The sequence below is a fragment of the Dendrobates tinctorius genome, unplaced genomic scaffold (assembly GCF_039654945.1).
Source record: "Dendrobates tinctorius isolate UK_male_01 unplaced genomic scaffold, ASM3965494v1 ptg000105l, whole genome shotgun sequence".
NCBI classification, from domain to species: Eukaryota; Metazoa; Chordata; class Amphibia; order Anura; family Dendrobatidae; genus Dendrobates; species Dendrobates tinctorius.
The window spans coordinates 7,643,353-7,659,971 of record NW_027361773.1 but is presented as its reverse complement, the minus strand read 5'-3'; the positions used below and the strand labels follow the sequence as shown (position 1 = coordinate 7,659,971).

The window sequence follows — 16,619 nt, the reverse complement described above, 5'->3', positions numbered from 1 at the left end:
TAATGGAGCCTCCGGCACCTATCCCCACCCGCAGAGCCGCACTCCACATAGAGAATAACGGAGCCTCCAGCACCGACCTCCACCCGCAGAGCCACACTCCACATAGAGAATAATGCAGCCTCCAGCACCTACCTCCACCCGCAGAGCCGCACTCCACATAGAGAATAATGGAGCCTCCAGCACCGACCTCCACCCGCAGAGCTGCACTCCACATAGAGAATAACGGAGCCTCCAGCACTGACCTCCACCCGCAGAGCCGCACTCCACATAGAGAATAACGGAGCCTCCACCACCGACCTCCACCCGCAGAGCCGCACTCCACATAGAGAATAATGGAGCCTCCGGCACCTATCTCCACCCGCAGAGCCGCACTCCACATAGAGAATAACGGAGCCTCCAGCACCGACCTCCACCCGCAGAGCCACACTCCACATAGAGAATAATGGAGCCTCCACCACCGACCTCCACCCGCAGAGCTGCACTCCACATAGAGAATAATGGAGCCTCCAGCACCAACCTCCACCCGCAGAGCCGCACTCCACATAGAGAATAATGGAGCCTCCGGCACCGACCTCCACCCGCAGAGCCGCACTCCACATAGAGAATAATGGAGCCTCCAGCACCGACCTCCACCCGCAGAGCCGCACTCCACATAGAGAATAATGCAGCCTCCAGCACCTACCTCCACCCGCAGAGCCGCACTCCACATAGAGAATAATGGAGCCTCCAGCACCAACCTCCACCCGCAGAGCCGCACTCTACATACATGGCTGCTCTCAGTGCTCGGTGCTGTGCGCACAGGACCTGTGATGAGGTCACAGGAGGGGAGGAGACAGGGGTCACATGATCGGGGGCCCTGACACCTTCCCTCCTGTGATCTCATCACAAGCCTTTGCACGCTACCAGCAGCATCAGCGTTCACGCTACTAGTAGATGCTGCTGGTAGCAGAGCACATAATGCCGCCCCCACGGTCACTCACTTTTAGGTGGGGAGAAGATGGAGTGCTATTGCAGCAGCCAGCAGGAATGTGGTGGGGGCCCCCTTAGAAGCTCTTGTGGTGGGGGCCCCGGGGCTGAAGCCCCGCCTGCCCTGCCTTTAATCCGGCCCTGCGCGGTGGTGGATTATAATGGGGCAATTTACTGGCCTGGGCTGTGGGCCCCTTAACCCCACTGGGCCCGGGGCAACTGCCCAAATTGACCTCATTATAATCCGCCACTGATTGTAAATAAAAAAACAATTGTGGAATTGAACTTTTTTTTTGCAATTTCACCGCACTTCAATTTTTTTTTTTTTTTAACATTTTCCAGTACATTATATGGTAAAATCAATGGTGTAATTCAAAAAGTACAACTCATCCAACAAAAAACAAAGCCCTCATATAGCTATACTGATGGAAAAATAAAAGTTATGGTTCTTGGAAGACAGGGAAAAAAAAACAAACGGAAAATGGCCCCGGTGTGAAGGGAATGGGTGGACTGGAGTACCAAGATAGGTTATGAAACTTATTTAGTTTGGAAAAAGAAAGGCATAGGCGCGATCTTATTACAATGTATAAATAGATGAGGAGACCGTATAGAGATCTTTCTCATGATCTTTGGACACCTAGGCCTGCGATGTGGACAATGGGGCATTCTCTGCGTCTACAGGAAAGAAGGTAGACACACATACTTTGCTCTTAGAGCAGTGAGGCCATGGAGCTCTCTGCCACATGATGTAATGGTTGATCCACTCTAAAAGTTCAAAGAGGCCTGGATGCCTTTCTTGAAAAATATAATAGTCATGTGTGGAGCTGGAAAGAATTCCCCCTCCCCCTATTAGCATCTGCCTCATGGCGTTTTGGCACTTGATCTAGATCAACATCTTAGAATTTTTACATGGACTTGTGTCATTTTTTGGAGCCTTATGAAATATGCCATCTTATTCTGTTATTAATCAGAAGTAGTAATGAGCGAACGTGCTCGGATAAGATGTTATCTGAGCATGCTCGTGTACCGAGTGTCTTCGGTGTGCTCGAAAATTATGTTCGAGTCCCTGCGGCTCCATGTCTTGCGGCTGTTAGTAATTCCCTGCTTGTGTTGCAGTTCTCAAATAGCTGCGAGACATGCAGTCATGAGGGACATGAACATATTTTTCCAGCACACTGAAGACACACAGTTAGTAGCCGAGCATGCTCAGATAAAACCTAATCGTAGCACGCTCAATCAGCACTAATCATAGGCATTTGGAATTACACAGACACCATTCCATGCAATGCTCCTCTGCCTGTGTAAGGCAGGACGGGATAAGAGTCATATAATCTTTGTCACTGCTCTCCACTCTGACAAAAATATGAGGATCCTGGACAAAGTCACAAGTCCCTAATAGCGTAACAAACTGGATAACCCCTTGACAGCCATTTCTAGGATAGTATACCCTTTATATGTGCAATGACTAAAGGATGAAGGTCTGGTCAATCTTTAGATCATTGGACCTCTGACCCCCACATCTAAACCTGGGCTGTATTGGTTAATGGAGAGAGTCCCAAGTGCTCTGCCATCTCTCCTGTCACAGCACCAATCTGCAGGGAGGATCAGGTGACTTGTGGATAAAATGTTTGTCCTGAGACCACCCCATTAAGATTCTTATCACAACCATGAGTACTATGAGCTTTCATAGACTACATGCAGAAGTTCTGGGTGGAAATATACCTCCTCTTTTTCGTTCTTGCCCCTTTTAACTTGATCTTCGATAAATTTAGCCGTCCTCTCCGCATCATCAAGATCTTGTTTCTTCTTTTTCTCTAGCTCTTGCTGTCTCTTGATGGTTTCTGGATCCCGGTCTATGTATTGAATGTACCAACCCTTTGGCGTTTCATCCACTTTACATAAACCTAGGAAGACATATGAAGCAACAAAGAAGATTAGACTGACCTAGCTATTAAGTTTAAACAAATGATGATGATCAGCTGGAAAAACGGATTATAAAAAGAGATGGCATATTGCAAGAATATGAAATTGTTTTATGATCGGTGGGTGTTCAACATGTGAACCCAATGAACTGCATCATTTCTAAGTTTTCCCTGCACAGTGCTGCTTCCAGCTACTTGCTTGAGTGAGGAACAAAATTTAGTCATAATACTACAAAAATCATACTAGGGATTATATTCAGGGTAGGTCTTACTTTCAGGGAAACACCGGGGTATATACATGTACATATATAATAATAATACATTTTATTTCTATAGCGCCGACATATTCCGCAGCACTTTACATTTCAGAGGGGACATGTACAGACAATAGACATTACAGCATAACAATAATCACATAGATCATAACAGATACCAAGAGAAATGAGGGCCCTGCTCGCAAGCTTACAATCTATGAGGAAAAAGGTAGACACGAAAGGTGGGTGGTAACAGTTGCCTTCATTGTTCGGACCAGCCATAATGTTAAGTGTGTAACAGTACAGACACAGAGGGCTAATGGATGCATAAAGCATGTGGAAACATCTACTAAATAATCGTCTAAATCTGTCTGTAACGGAAATCCCGCATCGCTGATTGGTCGCTCCCGGCGGGGTGCGACCAATCAGCGACAGGCGCAGTTCGGCTGCGAATTGGCGCGGATTTCGAACAACGCACGCCACCGCTACCGTCGGGGAATCGAAGGCGCTAGCCGCTGATCTCCCGACTGTTGCCGCGTGTCATCTCCTGCCGCACGGAGGTCAATGTGCGGATGGTACCCAGGGTTGGGAGGAGAGGAGACTCTCCTCCAAGCCCTGGGTATCATAAACCTGTAAAAAATAGAATTAAAATAAAAAAATAGTGATATACTCACCTTCCGACGGCCCCCGGACTCTTTCCCTCCTCTCACCACGTTCCCGGCATCTTCCGGTCCCAGTAATGCTTTGCACGAAAGACCGCTGTTGACATCACACTCTCGCGAGAGTGACGTCATCTCCGGTCCTTTGCTAAGCATTACTGGGACCGGAAGATGCCAGGAGCGTGGAGAAGAAATCGGGGGCCATCGGAAGGTGAGAATAACCTTTTTTTTATTCTAGAAAACCCGATGCGTTAAAATCGGGCCACCATCTAATGTATATATAATATACAAATATACACTATTTGAAAGGTCAAATTACCTGCAGGTGGCAGCTCACTACTCCAAAGCACACTACCACAAAGCAGCTTACAGACATCACAAACAAATCCAAACATTTGCCTTGGGGTCTTTGCAGCTTGCTCAAGTGCTTGCCCAGCCTATTTCAGGCACATTGGAGGATAGCACACTTCACTTCAGGTGAATCACATATGCAAACACATTTGTAAACATGCACTGCTTTTTTGCTGATTACTTCACCCCATACACACACACACAAATGATACACCATTTCAAAGGTAAACTTGCTCCCTTCAGCAAGAAAAGAATGAAACAAACCACACAGCCACGATTTTTTCACTAAAAACAGTTTAAACATTCATTTTCATAAACGTGCGGAAAGACACAATGACCTGCAGGTGGTACTTCAACCAGAAAACATTTTTTGGCCTCTACTTATCAAACCAATTTATTGTATTACCAATCTAAATATATAAATACCTGTCTGTATTCATCATCTCATGAAACACATTTACGTTTGACCAACTTGCTTTTTCTGAAATTGCCTGCGCCCCCGATGACCAATGTGCAAACGTTTTGCACGGGCCAAGCTATATATACATACATACATACACACGCATACACACACATCATCATGTAGCTCATTGAAAAACAACCCAATCTGTACCTTTGTTTATAAAATCTGCTGCTCCATAACCAAAAAAATAGTCACATGCAAATAAGGATGAAGTGCTTTTGGCATGTTCAGAGCACTTCCCAAGCCTCTGCGTTCTCTGGTCTATTCCCTACCTAGAATCAACGTCTGTTTGACAGCTGACTGACTACACTACAAAACCAAGTGAGCTCTCAGTCAAGCAGAAGAAGAAAAGAAGGTGATCCTAATTAGAGAGACAGAGGTAGTGAATGTGTTCTGAGGTAGTGGAAGTGTTCTGATCAAGCAAAAAGCACTTCAGTCTCCTTTCCATACAAATTACAATGTGGATGCTTTTTATGGAGCAGCAGATATTATAAATAAAGGTATAGACTGGTTTACCTGAACAAGGTATATGACAATACAGGCGGCTTAGATGAGTTAGGTTGGCATGACATTCGCTTTAAATGGAGTCTGACAGCTGATGCATGTCACCCGACCAAGGGACATCATGAATCAGAGAGTGTCTGCTATCGCATCCATGCATGTTTTACTCTGCAATGCTGCAGTGTTTCAGAAGAAACACAATTTTAAAAGCTGGCAGGAGACAAAAAAGGCAAGTCTCTGGCGGCGTCTAGCTGCACAATCCTAGACTGACAGTTCTCGCACTATGTATGTGACAATAGTCACATCGTCCCCAGACGGCTCTTAAAAGTACGGTATGTTGCCTCTGAAACACTGCAGCATTACAGAGTAGGATACACCTATTTAACCCCTTCCTGGCATAAGGTAGTTAACACAAAGGAGGACAGTTTGCAACTACAGACAGATTTGAGTAAATTGGAGAACTGGGCTGAAAAATGGCAAATGAGGTTTAACACAGATAAGTGTAAGGTTATGCACATGGGAAGGAGAAACAGATGCTATAATTACTTACTAAATGGGAAACTGCTGGGGAAATCAGACATGGAAAAAGACTTAGGCATCTTAGTCAATAAGAAGCTAAATTGGAGTGCCCAATGTCAGGCAGCTGCCACCAAAGCAAATAAGGTCATGGGTAGTGTTGAGCATTCCGATACCGCAAGTATCGGGTATCGGCCGATACTTGCTGTATCGGAATTCCGATACCGACTTCCGATATTTTTTTAATATCGGAATTCGGCATCGGAATCGGAAGTTGAGTTGATTGACGGCCTGACGTCATCATGATGCGCGGTGTGTGCGCATCATGATGCGCCGTCATTTCGGGCCTTCCGGGGGTCTCTGCCGGCCTGCCGGGGGGCTGTGCCGGCCTGCCGGGGGGCTGTGTGGACTGCCCGGGGTCTGTACCGGCCTGCCGGGGGGCTGTGCCGGCCTGCCGGTGGTCTGTGCACCCTGTGGGGGTCTGTACCGGCCTGCCGGGGGGCTGTGCCGGCCTGCCGGGGGGCTGTGCTGATGTCCGGGGGTCTGTGCAAGCATCGTCCGATGGGACTACAAGTCCCATCGGGCGATGCCTGCTACCATGACAGTGATTGACACATTAGCCAATGATGGGACAGTAGTAGTCCCATCATCCGGCTAATGTGTTAAATGTTAAAAAAAAAAAAAAAAAAAAAATACTACATACATACTACATGCTACATACATACTACATATATACTACATACATACTACATACATGCTACATACATACTACATGCATGCTACATACATACTACATACATACTACATACATACTGCATGCTACATACATACTACATACATACTACATGCATACTACATGCATGCTACATATATACTACATGCTACATACATACCACATACATACTACATGCATGCTACATATATACTACATGCTACATACATACCACATACATACTACATACATGCTACATATATACTACATACATACCACATACATACTACATACATGCTACATACATACTACATACATACTACATACATACTACATGCATGCTACATACATGCTACATACATACTACATGCTACATACATACTACATATATACTACATACATACTACATATATACTACATACATACTACATACATACCACATATATACTACATACATACTACATGCATGCTACATACATACTACATGCTACATACATACCACATACATACTACATACATGCTACATATATACTACATGCATGCTACATACATACTACATATATACTACATGCATGCTACATACATACTGCATGCTACATGCATGCTACATACATACTACATGCATGCTACATACATACTACATGCTACATACATACCACATACATACTACATACATGCTACATATATACTACATGCATGCTACATACATACTACATATATACTACATGCATGCTACATACATACTACATGCTACATGCATGCTACATACATACTACATACATACTACATGCTACATACATACCACATATATACTACATACATACAATACATTCATACAATACATACATAGACATACAGTACATATAACATAGAGTAACATACTTACCAATACTTGTCACATTGTTCCCCGAAGCCATTGTCTTTCCGGAATAAATATTAACATAACAAACCACAAAAATACTCACCCACGATCCGAAGCAGTCCACGAGTGTGTCCCACGACGATCTTGGGTAGAGAACTGCAGCATCAGATGATGCTGCCGTTCTCTACGGGCTGCAGGAATCCAATGACGGAAGGTAGGTATCCTTCCGCACTGTATTCCTCCGCCACTTAAAAAAAAAAAAGTCCCTAGTCTCACTTTATGCCATTGCTGTGTGGGAATTTCCCACACAGCAATGGCATAAAGTGAGACTAGGGACTTTTTTTTTTTTTAAGTGGCGGAGGAATACAGTGCGGAAGGATACCTACCTTCCGTCATTGGATTCCTGCAGCCCGTAGAGAACGGCAGCAACAGCTGATGCTGCAGTTCTCTACCCAAGATCGTCGTGGGACACACTCGTGGACTGCTTCGGATCGTGGGTGAGTATTTTTGTGGTTTGTTATGTTAATATTTATTCCGTAGACGACAATGGCTTCGGGGAACAATGTGACAAGTATTGGTAAGTATGTTACTCTATGTTATATGTACTGTATGTCTATGTATGTATTGTATGAATGTATTGTATGTATGTAGTATATATGTGGTATGTATGTAGCATGTAGTATGTATGTAGTATGTATGTAGCATGCATGTAGCATGCAGTATGTATGTAGCATGCAGTATGTATGTAGCATGCATGTAGTATATATGTAGTATGTATGTAGCATGCATGTAGTATATATGTAGCATGTATGTGGTATGTATGTAGCATGTAGTATGTATGTAGCATGCATGTAGTATATATGTAGTATGTATGTAGTATGTATGTAGCATGTAGTATGTATGTAGCATGCATGTAGTATATATGTAGTATGTATGTAGCATGTAGTATGTATGTAGCATGCATGTAGTATATATGTAGTATGTATGTAGCATGTAGTATGTATGTAGCATGCATGTAGTATATATGTAGTATGTATGTAGCATGCATGTAGTATATATGTAGTATGTATGTAGCATGCATGTAGTATATATGTAGTATGTATGTGGTATGTATGTAGCATGTAGTATGTATGTAGCAAGCATGTAGTATATATGTAGTATGTATGTAGCATGTAGTATGCAGTATGTATGTAGCATGCATGTAGTATATATGTAGTATGTATGTTGCATGTAGTATGAATGTAGCATGTATGTAGTATGTAGTATGCATGTAGTATGTATGTAGTATTTTTTTTTTTTTTTTTTTTTTTTTTTTACATTTAACACATTAGCCGGATGATGGGACTACTACTGTCCCATCATTGGCTAATGTGTCAATCACTGTCATGGTAGCAGGCATCGCCCGATGGGACTTGTAGTCCCATCGGACGATGCCTGCACAGACCCCCGGAGCCTGCACAGACCACCGGCAGGCCGGCACAGCCCCCCGGCAGGCCGGCACAGCCCCCCGGCAGGCCGGCACAGCCCCCCGGAGCCTGCACAGCCCCCCGGCAGGCCGGCACAGCCCCCCGGCAGGCCGGCACAGCCCCCCGGAGCCTGCACAGACCACCGGCAGGCCGGCACAGACCACCGGAGCCTGCACAGACCCCCTGGCAGGCCGGCACAGCCCCCCGAAAGGCCCGTACAGACCCCAGAGAGGCTGTACAAGGGCAGGAAAGGGTTTTTCTTATTCCGATACCGGAAGTCCCATAGACTTGAATGGGACTTCCGGTATCGGAATCGGCGATACCGATACTTTTTTTAAAGATCGGCCGATACCATCCGATACGATACTTTGAAGTATCGGATGGTATCGCTCAACTCTAGTCATGGGATGCATTAGAAGAGGTCTGGGGACACGAGATGAAAACATAATTCTCCCTCTGTACAAATCACTCGTCAGACCACACTTGGAGTATTGTGTGCAATTTTGGACGCCGGTGCTCAAGAAAGACATTACTGAACTTGAAAGGGTTCAAAGGCGGGCTACTAAAATGATAAATGGAGTTGGTTCACTACAATACCCAGAAAGGTTATCAAAATTAGGTCTATTTACTCTAGAAAAGAGAAGACTTAGGGGAGACTTAATAAGGAGATTTTTGTGTACTCACCGTAAAATCTCTTTCTCTTAGCCTTTAATTGGGGGACACAGAACCGTGGGTGTTATGCTGCTGTCCACTAGGAGGCGACACTATGCATAAACTGAAAAAGATTAACTTTGTCTCCTCCTCTGCAGTATACACCCCTGGACGGCGTCAGCCTTCTCCAGTTTTGTGCAAAAGCATTAGGAGGAAAATACCAGAAACATAACCATGCCTGTAAGAAGGCTACTATAAACGAGCTCAAACAACAATATGAGAACCCAACCGTAACAACGGCCCGCAAGGGCAACAGGGTGGGAGCTGTTGTCCCCAATTAAAGGCTAAGAGAAAGAGATTTTACGGTGAGTACACAAAAATCTCCTTTACTCTGTCGCCTTATTGGGGGACACAGAACCGTGGGACGTCCCAATGCAGTCCCTGGGCGGGAAGCAGTGGACGAATATTGTGCTGACAGTCCCCTAGACTGCAGGACCCGTCTACCCAGGCTCGCATCCGCTGAGGACTGGGTATGCACTCGGTAGTGTTTTGTAAATGTGTGCAGGCTAGTCCAAGTGGCTGCCTTACACACTTGATGTGCCGAGGCTTGATGCCGAATGGCCCAAGAGGCTCCTACCGCCCGCGTAGAGTGTGCCGTGATACCTTCCGGAAGAGGAGAATTGTTGAGGCGGTAAGCCTCTTGAATGGTGGACTTGATCCACCTAGCAAGGGTGGCTTTGGAAGCCGGTAGGCCCTTGCGAACGCCTTCTGGAAGAAGGAAAAGTGAATCAGACTTCCGGAAAGGAGCAGTCCTAGACACGTAAACACGCAATGCCCTGACAAGGTCAAGCGTATGCAGAGCCTTCTCCACCCTATGAACGGGAGCCGGGCAAAGGGACGGTAGTGATATTTCCTCATTGAGGTGGAAGCTGGACACAACCTTCGGAAGGAAGGATGGGACTGTACGTAGAACCACCTTGTCCTGATGAAAAAACAGGAAGGGTTGTCTGCAGGAAAGAGCTGAAAGTTCAGACACCCTGCGTAGCGAGGTGATCGCCACCAGGAAAACCACTTTCTGTGATAGAAAGTGGAGTGAGACCTCCTTAAGGGGTTCAAAAGGAGGTGACTGTAGTGCTGTCAAGACCAGGTTGAGGTCCCACGTCTCCAACGGACGTTTGTAGGGGGGAACCAATCGGGAAACCCCTTGGAGAAAAGTCTTCACTTGTGGCTTGTTAGCAATACGCCTCTGAAAGAGCACTGAAAGCACTGACACCTGGCTCTTCAGCGAGCCCAGGGATAGCCCAGCGTCCAGGCCTGACTGAAGGAAACCGAGGACCCTTGGAAGAGAATAGGGGAGTGGGATCTGCCCATGAGATTCGCACCATGTGAAGAAAACCTTCCAGGTACGATAGTAAATCCTGGCTGAAGTTGGCTTTCGAGCCCTGATCATGGTTTTAACGACTTCCGGTGAAAAACCTGCTTGGGTCAAAACCCAGGTCTCAATGGCCACGCCGTCAAATTGAGAGCTCCTGAGTTCTGGTGGAAGAACGGGCCTTGTGACAGAAGGTCGAGACGTGTGGGGAGACGCCAGGGAGCGTCTGCTGTGAGTTGCACGACGTCGGCGTACCATGTACGCCTGGGCCAGTCTGGAGCGATCAGGATGGTGGTAACTCCCTCTTGCTTGATCTTCCTCAGGACTCTGGAGATCAGGGGAAGAGGTGGAAAAATGTACAGAAGCTGGAACTGGGTCCAGTCCTGAACCAGGGCATCTGCTCCGAGCGACCGCGGATGGCGCGTCCTGGCCATGAAATTTGGAACCTTGGCATTGAGATGGGATGCCATTAGATCCACGTCTGGGGTGCCCCAACGATGACAGATCTGACAGAAAACTTCGGGATGGAGAGACCAAACCCCCCCCCCCCCCCCCGGGTCCATTCCTTGTCGGCTGAGATAGCCGGCTTCCCAGTTGTCCACACCCGGAATGTGGACTGCAGAGAGTACCGACCTCGCATTCTCCGCCCATTGAAGGATACGTGTTACATCGGTCATCGCCTGGATGTTGCGGGTGCCACCTTGATGGTTCACGTATGCCAATGCCGTGGCATTATCCGACTGTACTCTGATATGAGAGTCTGCTAGCAAGTGATGGAAGGCTTTCAACGCCAGGAAGATGGCCCGAATTTCCAGGATGTTGATGGGCATGGTCGCTTCCATTGGTGACCACCTGCCTTGCGCTCTGTGATGCAGGTGCACCGCGCCCCAACCTATAAGGCTTGCGTCGGTGGTCAAAACCTTCCATTGACCGGAAAGAAAGGATTTTCCCCTTGCAAGCGAGGTTGGCTCGAGCCACCAGTGCAGGGACCTCCTGGTTTTTGCTGATAACCGGAACTCCCTGTCGAGGGAGAACGGATTCCTGTCCCAGGACTTGAGGATGGCCAGTTGAAGGGGTCTGAGGTGAAACTGGGCAAACTGTACCGCCTCCATTGCTGCTGCCATCCTGCCAAGTACTCTCATGGCATACCGGAGAGATCTGGGGGACTTGCTGAGGAGTGTGTGAACTCCCAGACGGAGAGCCAGTGCCTTGTCTCTGGGGAGAATCACCAGACCCTTGGAGGTGTCGAATAACATCCCCAGGAAGGTCAGAGACTGACTCTGGGTAGTCGAGGACTTCTGTAAATTGACTAACCATCCCAGGCGCCTCAGAGTGTCGATCGTGATCGAGACGTTGACCTCGCAGTCCTTGAGGGTGGGGGCCTTGATGAGAAGGTCATCCAGGTATGGAACGACTACTATGCCTCTGGAGTGCAGAACGTCCATGGTAGCTGCCATGACCTTTGTAAATGTTCTGGGAGCCGTGGCGAGACCGAACGGGAGGGCCACAAACTGGTAATGGTCTTGGTCGATTGCGAATCTGAGGAACCTCTGATGGGCGGGAGCAATCGGTATATGCAGGTATGCGTCCTGTATGTCTATGGAGGCGAGATATTCTCCTTTTTCCATGGACGCAACGATTGACCGGAGGGATTCCATGCGAAAGTGACGAACTCGAACATACTTGTTGAGATGCTTGAGGTCTAGTATGGGTCGGACGCTGCCTCCTTTCTTGAGCACCACGAACAGGTTGGAGTAGAACACTCGGAAGCGCTCTTCTGCTGGGACCGGCACTATGACTCCTGCTTGCAGGAGGGAAGAAACCACTTGACGGGAGGCCTGAGCTTTGAGCGGGGATTTTGGAGGGACAGAGGGAAAAAAACTGTGTGGTGGACTGGTAGTAAACTCGATTTTGTATCCTGAAGACACTATTTCCTTGACCCACTTGTTGACTGTAATAGGCAGCCAGACCTGCTGAAAGAGTAGCAGTCGTCCGCCTACAAGTGGGGTGTCTTCCGGAGGGCATGAGTCAAGATGAGGGAAAAGTCTGAGGTTTTCCTCCTTTAGATTTCGCTTGGCTTGCCTTTGACTGCCAGTTCCTGTCCGGCCTCTGTGCCGCAGGTATGTTGTCCCTGCGGGGGGGGGAACGACTACGGTTTTGTGCTGGGCGTGAGACGGACCAGCCTGAAGAATTCCGAAAGGATCGGAAACTAGACTGATTACGTCTTTGAAACGTGCGTTTTGGTCTTAGTTGAGGGAGGGAAGTACTTTTGCCCCCGGTAGCATTGGATATCATTGTATCCAGCTTTTCACCGAAAAGACGGCCACTGAAGTACGGGAGATTTGTTTAGGGACTTTTTTAAGGCCGCATCCGCTTTCCATTCTCTTAGCCAGAGAATACGCCGGATTGTGATGGCGTTTGATGCTATTGCCGCTACCCCTCTTGCAGAGTCCAACGCTGCATGGACCATGTAATCTGCCACCACTGCAATTTGCACCGCCTGGTCCGCCAGCTGAGGATTTGAGGCTTGAAGGCCCTTTTGCAAGAGATCATCCCAGGCCATGATGGCCTTGGCTGCCCAAACTGAAGCAAATGCACCTGCCGCTTCAAAGATTGAACGAGCCATGCGTTCAACCTGTCTGTCTGCTGTGTCCTTGAGGGTTGAACTGTCCGGCAGCGAGAGAAGCGTTTGTGCTGCTAGTCTAGAGACTGGAGGGTCCACTTCAGGCGGATCTGTCCAATCCTTGGTGTCTTTCTGTGGGAAGGGTTACTTTGCTTCCAAATACTTGCGATTGGCGAATTTTTTCTCAGGCTGCGAAAAATGCTTAGAAAGGATTTTTTGAAATTCCGGGTGATTAGGGAAGACCTTTGATGGTTTCTGAACACTTTCAAAGGAAATCTTGTGTTCTGGTGCATCCGGGGTTGGATCTGAAATGTCCAGCACCCGAAGGATGGAAGAGACGATATCCTCAACTATCGCAGTATTGCTAGGGGGACAAGGGAGCAGAGCGGTCTCTGTTTCGTTATCTGAGTTGGAGTCACATATGCCCTCTGAGTCTTGCGCATCGCTAAGGAGCTCCCTAGCCGGCGAACTAGAGCGGAGGTTTTCCCTGGTCTGGGATCGTTGTGGAGATCCGCATTGTCTTTCCCTATCAGGGGAAGACCTATTGCTATGTGAGGACGCAGATGAACGCGACCTGTGGGTCCGCTTACGCCTCGAACTGTCGGAAGCGCCCTGTACGTGAGGCCGGACGTCCCTTTGCTGGGTAACGTTCGTAGCCGAGACATGACCCTGCAGAGCCTGCAGTAATGTGGAGGTCAGGTTATCTATAGACTGTGTCAGACTGCGACATCTGAGTTGCCCATTCCGGCGCAGTAGCAGTCGCAGAAGCGTTGGTAGGGACTTCTTGGGGTTCAGCTCCGTTTTTTTGGGTACAGTACCGGCAGTGCGGGTACGTGCTGCCGCTGGGGAGAGTGACCTTGCAGGCTGTGCAGACTGCATAAAAGCAGTCTTGCCTGGTTCTTTTCTTTGAGCCCGACATAGTACCTAGGCTGATTAATAGAGGCCCTACAGGGGTATCTACACAGAGGAAAGGAGGAGAGCACTATAGGTTATAGGAATTCACAGCTGAGTACCAGAACCCAGCTGTGATCTTACCCCACCGCTGCTCCCCTTAGGTCCAGCGCTGATAAGCCCCACGTCCTGTGCCCCACGGAGACTGCTGTGCTGCCTTCCTTCAGGTGCAGCAAGATGGCCACCGTATTCTGAGGTGGAGAGGGAAGGGGGCGGAGAGCTGGAAAAGGGCGCGCTGAGCTATGTAAAAGCGCGCCCTTCCTGCCTCGATCCGCCCCTTCTATGACACTGCAGTCATTTTCGTCATCCGGGGGGCGGGCCGGGGGAGGGGAAAAGGCGGCGGCTTCGGCTAGGCCGAAGCTGCGGTCTAAATTAGAGGCCTGATGCCCAGGAGGGCTCCAGAGCGGCGCGGTAGTCTGGGAGGGGGTCGGAATGGGCGACTGGCTAGCGGTGGGGGCAGCAAGGCTAGCGGTTCCTGTGGGTCCCTGGAGCGCCATGGATCCACTGCTTCTGCAGAGGCAGGGGCGCAGAAAGCCCTGTCTCTGCTGTGCCACGTCTGCCTGCACCCTCCCCCGGCCCCAGCAGGATCCCACAGCTGGTCTGGGGTCCCTGGTGCAGAATGCTGTCTGTTATGATTAAGTCAACGTAGGAGGCAAAAACAGAAATGCTAGCTAAGTCCAGAAAACCAGAGAAGTTGGCAGCTATCGGATTGCAGACCCCTGAACCTATCAACACAACTAGCAGTAGCCGTGGGGGGTTCCTACGATGCCCTAGACCCCTCGATCACAGCCGGAGAATTAAATAGAAAAAGATTTTCCAGCGTCTCCAGGAGATAAAATAACAATTGCTTTATTGAAAATATAAAATCTTCTTACCATCAAGTAAAAACAACATAAAGAGGCATATGGAGGGGAGCACTTTCCTACGCGTTTCACCCTGAAAGGGCTTAATCATGGAATTCCGCGGATAAAATTGTTATTTTATCTCCTGGAGACGCTGGAAAATCTTTTTCTATGTTGTGCACTATACACCCGGGTCAGGGTCTTTCCGTGCGTCGGAGGTGTGATTAGGAGTGAAGAGGGGTGAGCAGAAAATTTCCTTTTGAGAATTAAATAGGCCTAAAGAAAGAAAGGGGAAATCTAAACTGCCCCAGAGCAGACCCCAAAGCAATAGGCAGCCCCCAACATATAATGACGGTGAAGCAAGATGAAAACACTAACACAGACAGAAAGATAGACTGAGCAAAGACGGGGCCCAAGCTAACTAGATAGGAAAGGACAGGAAGGCTGCTGTCTGCAATCCGAGAAAAACCCTATGAAAATAAGAGCCAAAAGACTGACAGTGAAAAAGGCCCTGAAGACGCTAGGCTTCAAAAAAGCTATGTCAGTACTCAGGAATATTCTGAAGACAGAGCAACAGGCAAAAGGAGATTCAGCTCACCCCAGCAGGGAATGGCAGAATCCAGAAAAGCAAGGAAAACAAAAACAAAACACAAATGCTAACAGGCAAAGCAGAAAACTTAGCTTTAGAGGAGCAGGAATCAGACTGGTGTCCTACAAGTCCACAGAGAAATCACCCGCAGGGCAGAAGGGCGTCGGCAGCCTTATATCCAGTCCGTGACTCCACTCAGCCAGTCATCCTCATTAGGCTCAGGTGCCTGATAATCAGGCTCATTACCTTCCTTTACCAGAATAGGGAATTCACCAGACCTCAGTGACGAAGGGGAAAATGAACTCACAACAGTACCTCCCCCTTGAGGAGGGGTCACCGAACCCTCAACCACGCCACCAGGGCGAGCCCGATGAAAGGCACGCACCAATCTTTTGGCATGAATATCAGAGGCAGAGACCCAGGAATTATCCTCCTGACCATAACCCTTCCACTTAACCAAATACTGGAGTCTCCGTCTAGCCAAACGGGAATCCAGTATTTTCTCTACCTCATATTCCATGTTACCTTCAACCAATACAGGGTCTGGAGGTGCCACCCCAGGAACAACTGGTTCAACAAACCTCTTCAACAAGGACTTATGGAACACATTATGGATTTTAAATGTGACAGGAAGAGCCAAACGAAAAGAGACCGGATTAATAATCTCCAAAATCTTGTAAGGTCCAATAAATCTAGGCTTAAACTTAGGAGAAGCCACCTTCATAGCAATATTTTTTGATGATAACCACACCATATCACCAATCTTGAACTGGAGACCAATGGTCCTATGTCGATTGGAAAACCGCTGGGCCTTTTCCTGGGAGAGAGATAACTTATCCACCACTTGGTCTCAGATCTGGTGCATTCTCTCCACCACAGTGTCAACACCTGGGCAGGCAGAAGGCTCCACCTGCCCTGA

General features: G+C 47.9%; 1 protein-coding gene across 1 annotated transcript in view; it reads right to left on the bottom strand.

The window, feature by feature from the left end:
* Window positions 1-16,619, bottom strand: part of KIN (Kin17 DNA and RNA binding protein) — a 65,124-nt gene that overhangs the window by 17,729 nt on the left and 30,776 nt on the right. The window contains exon 5 of the mRNA XM_073589032.1: window positions 2,689-2,870. Coding sequence (XP_073445133.1) covers window positions 2,689-2,870 — 182 coding nt within the window. The remainder of the gene's footprint in view (window positions 1-2,688; window positions 2,871-16,619) is intronic.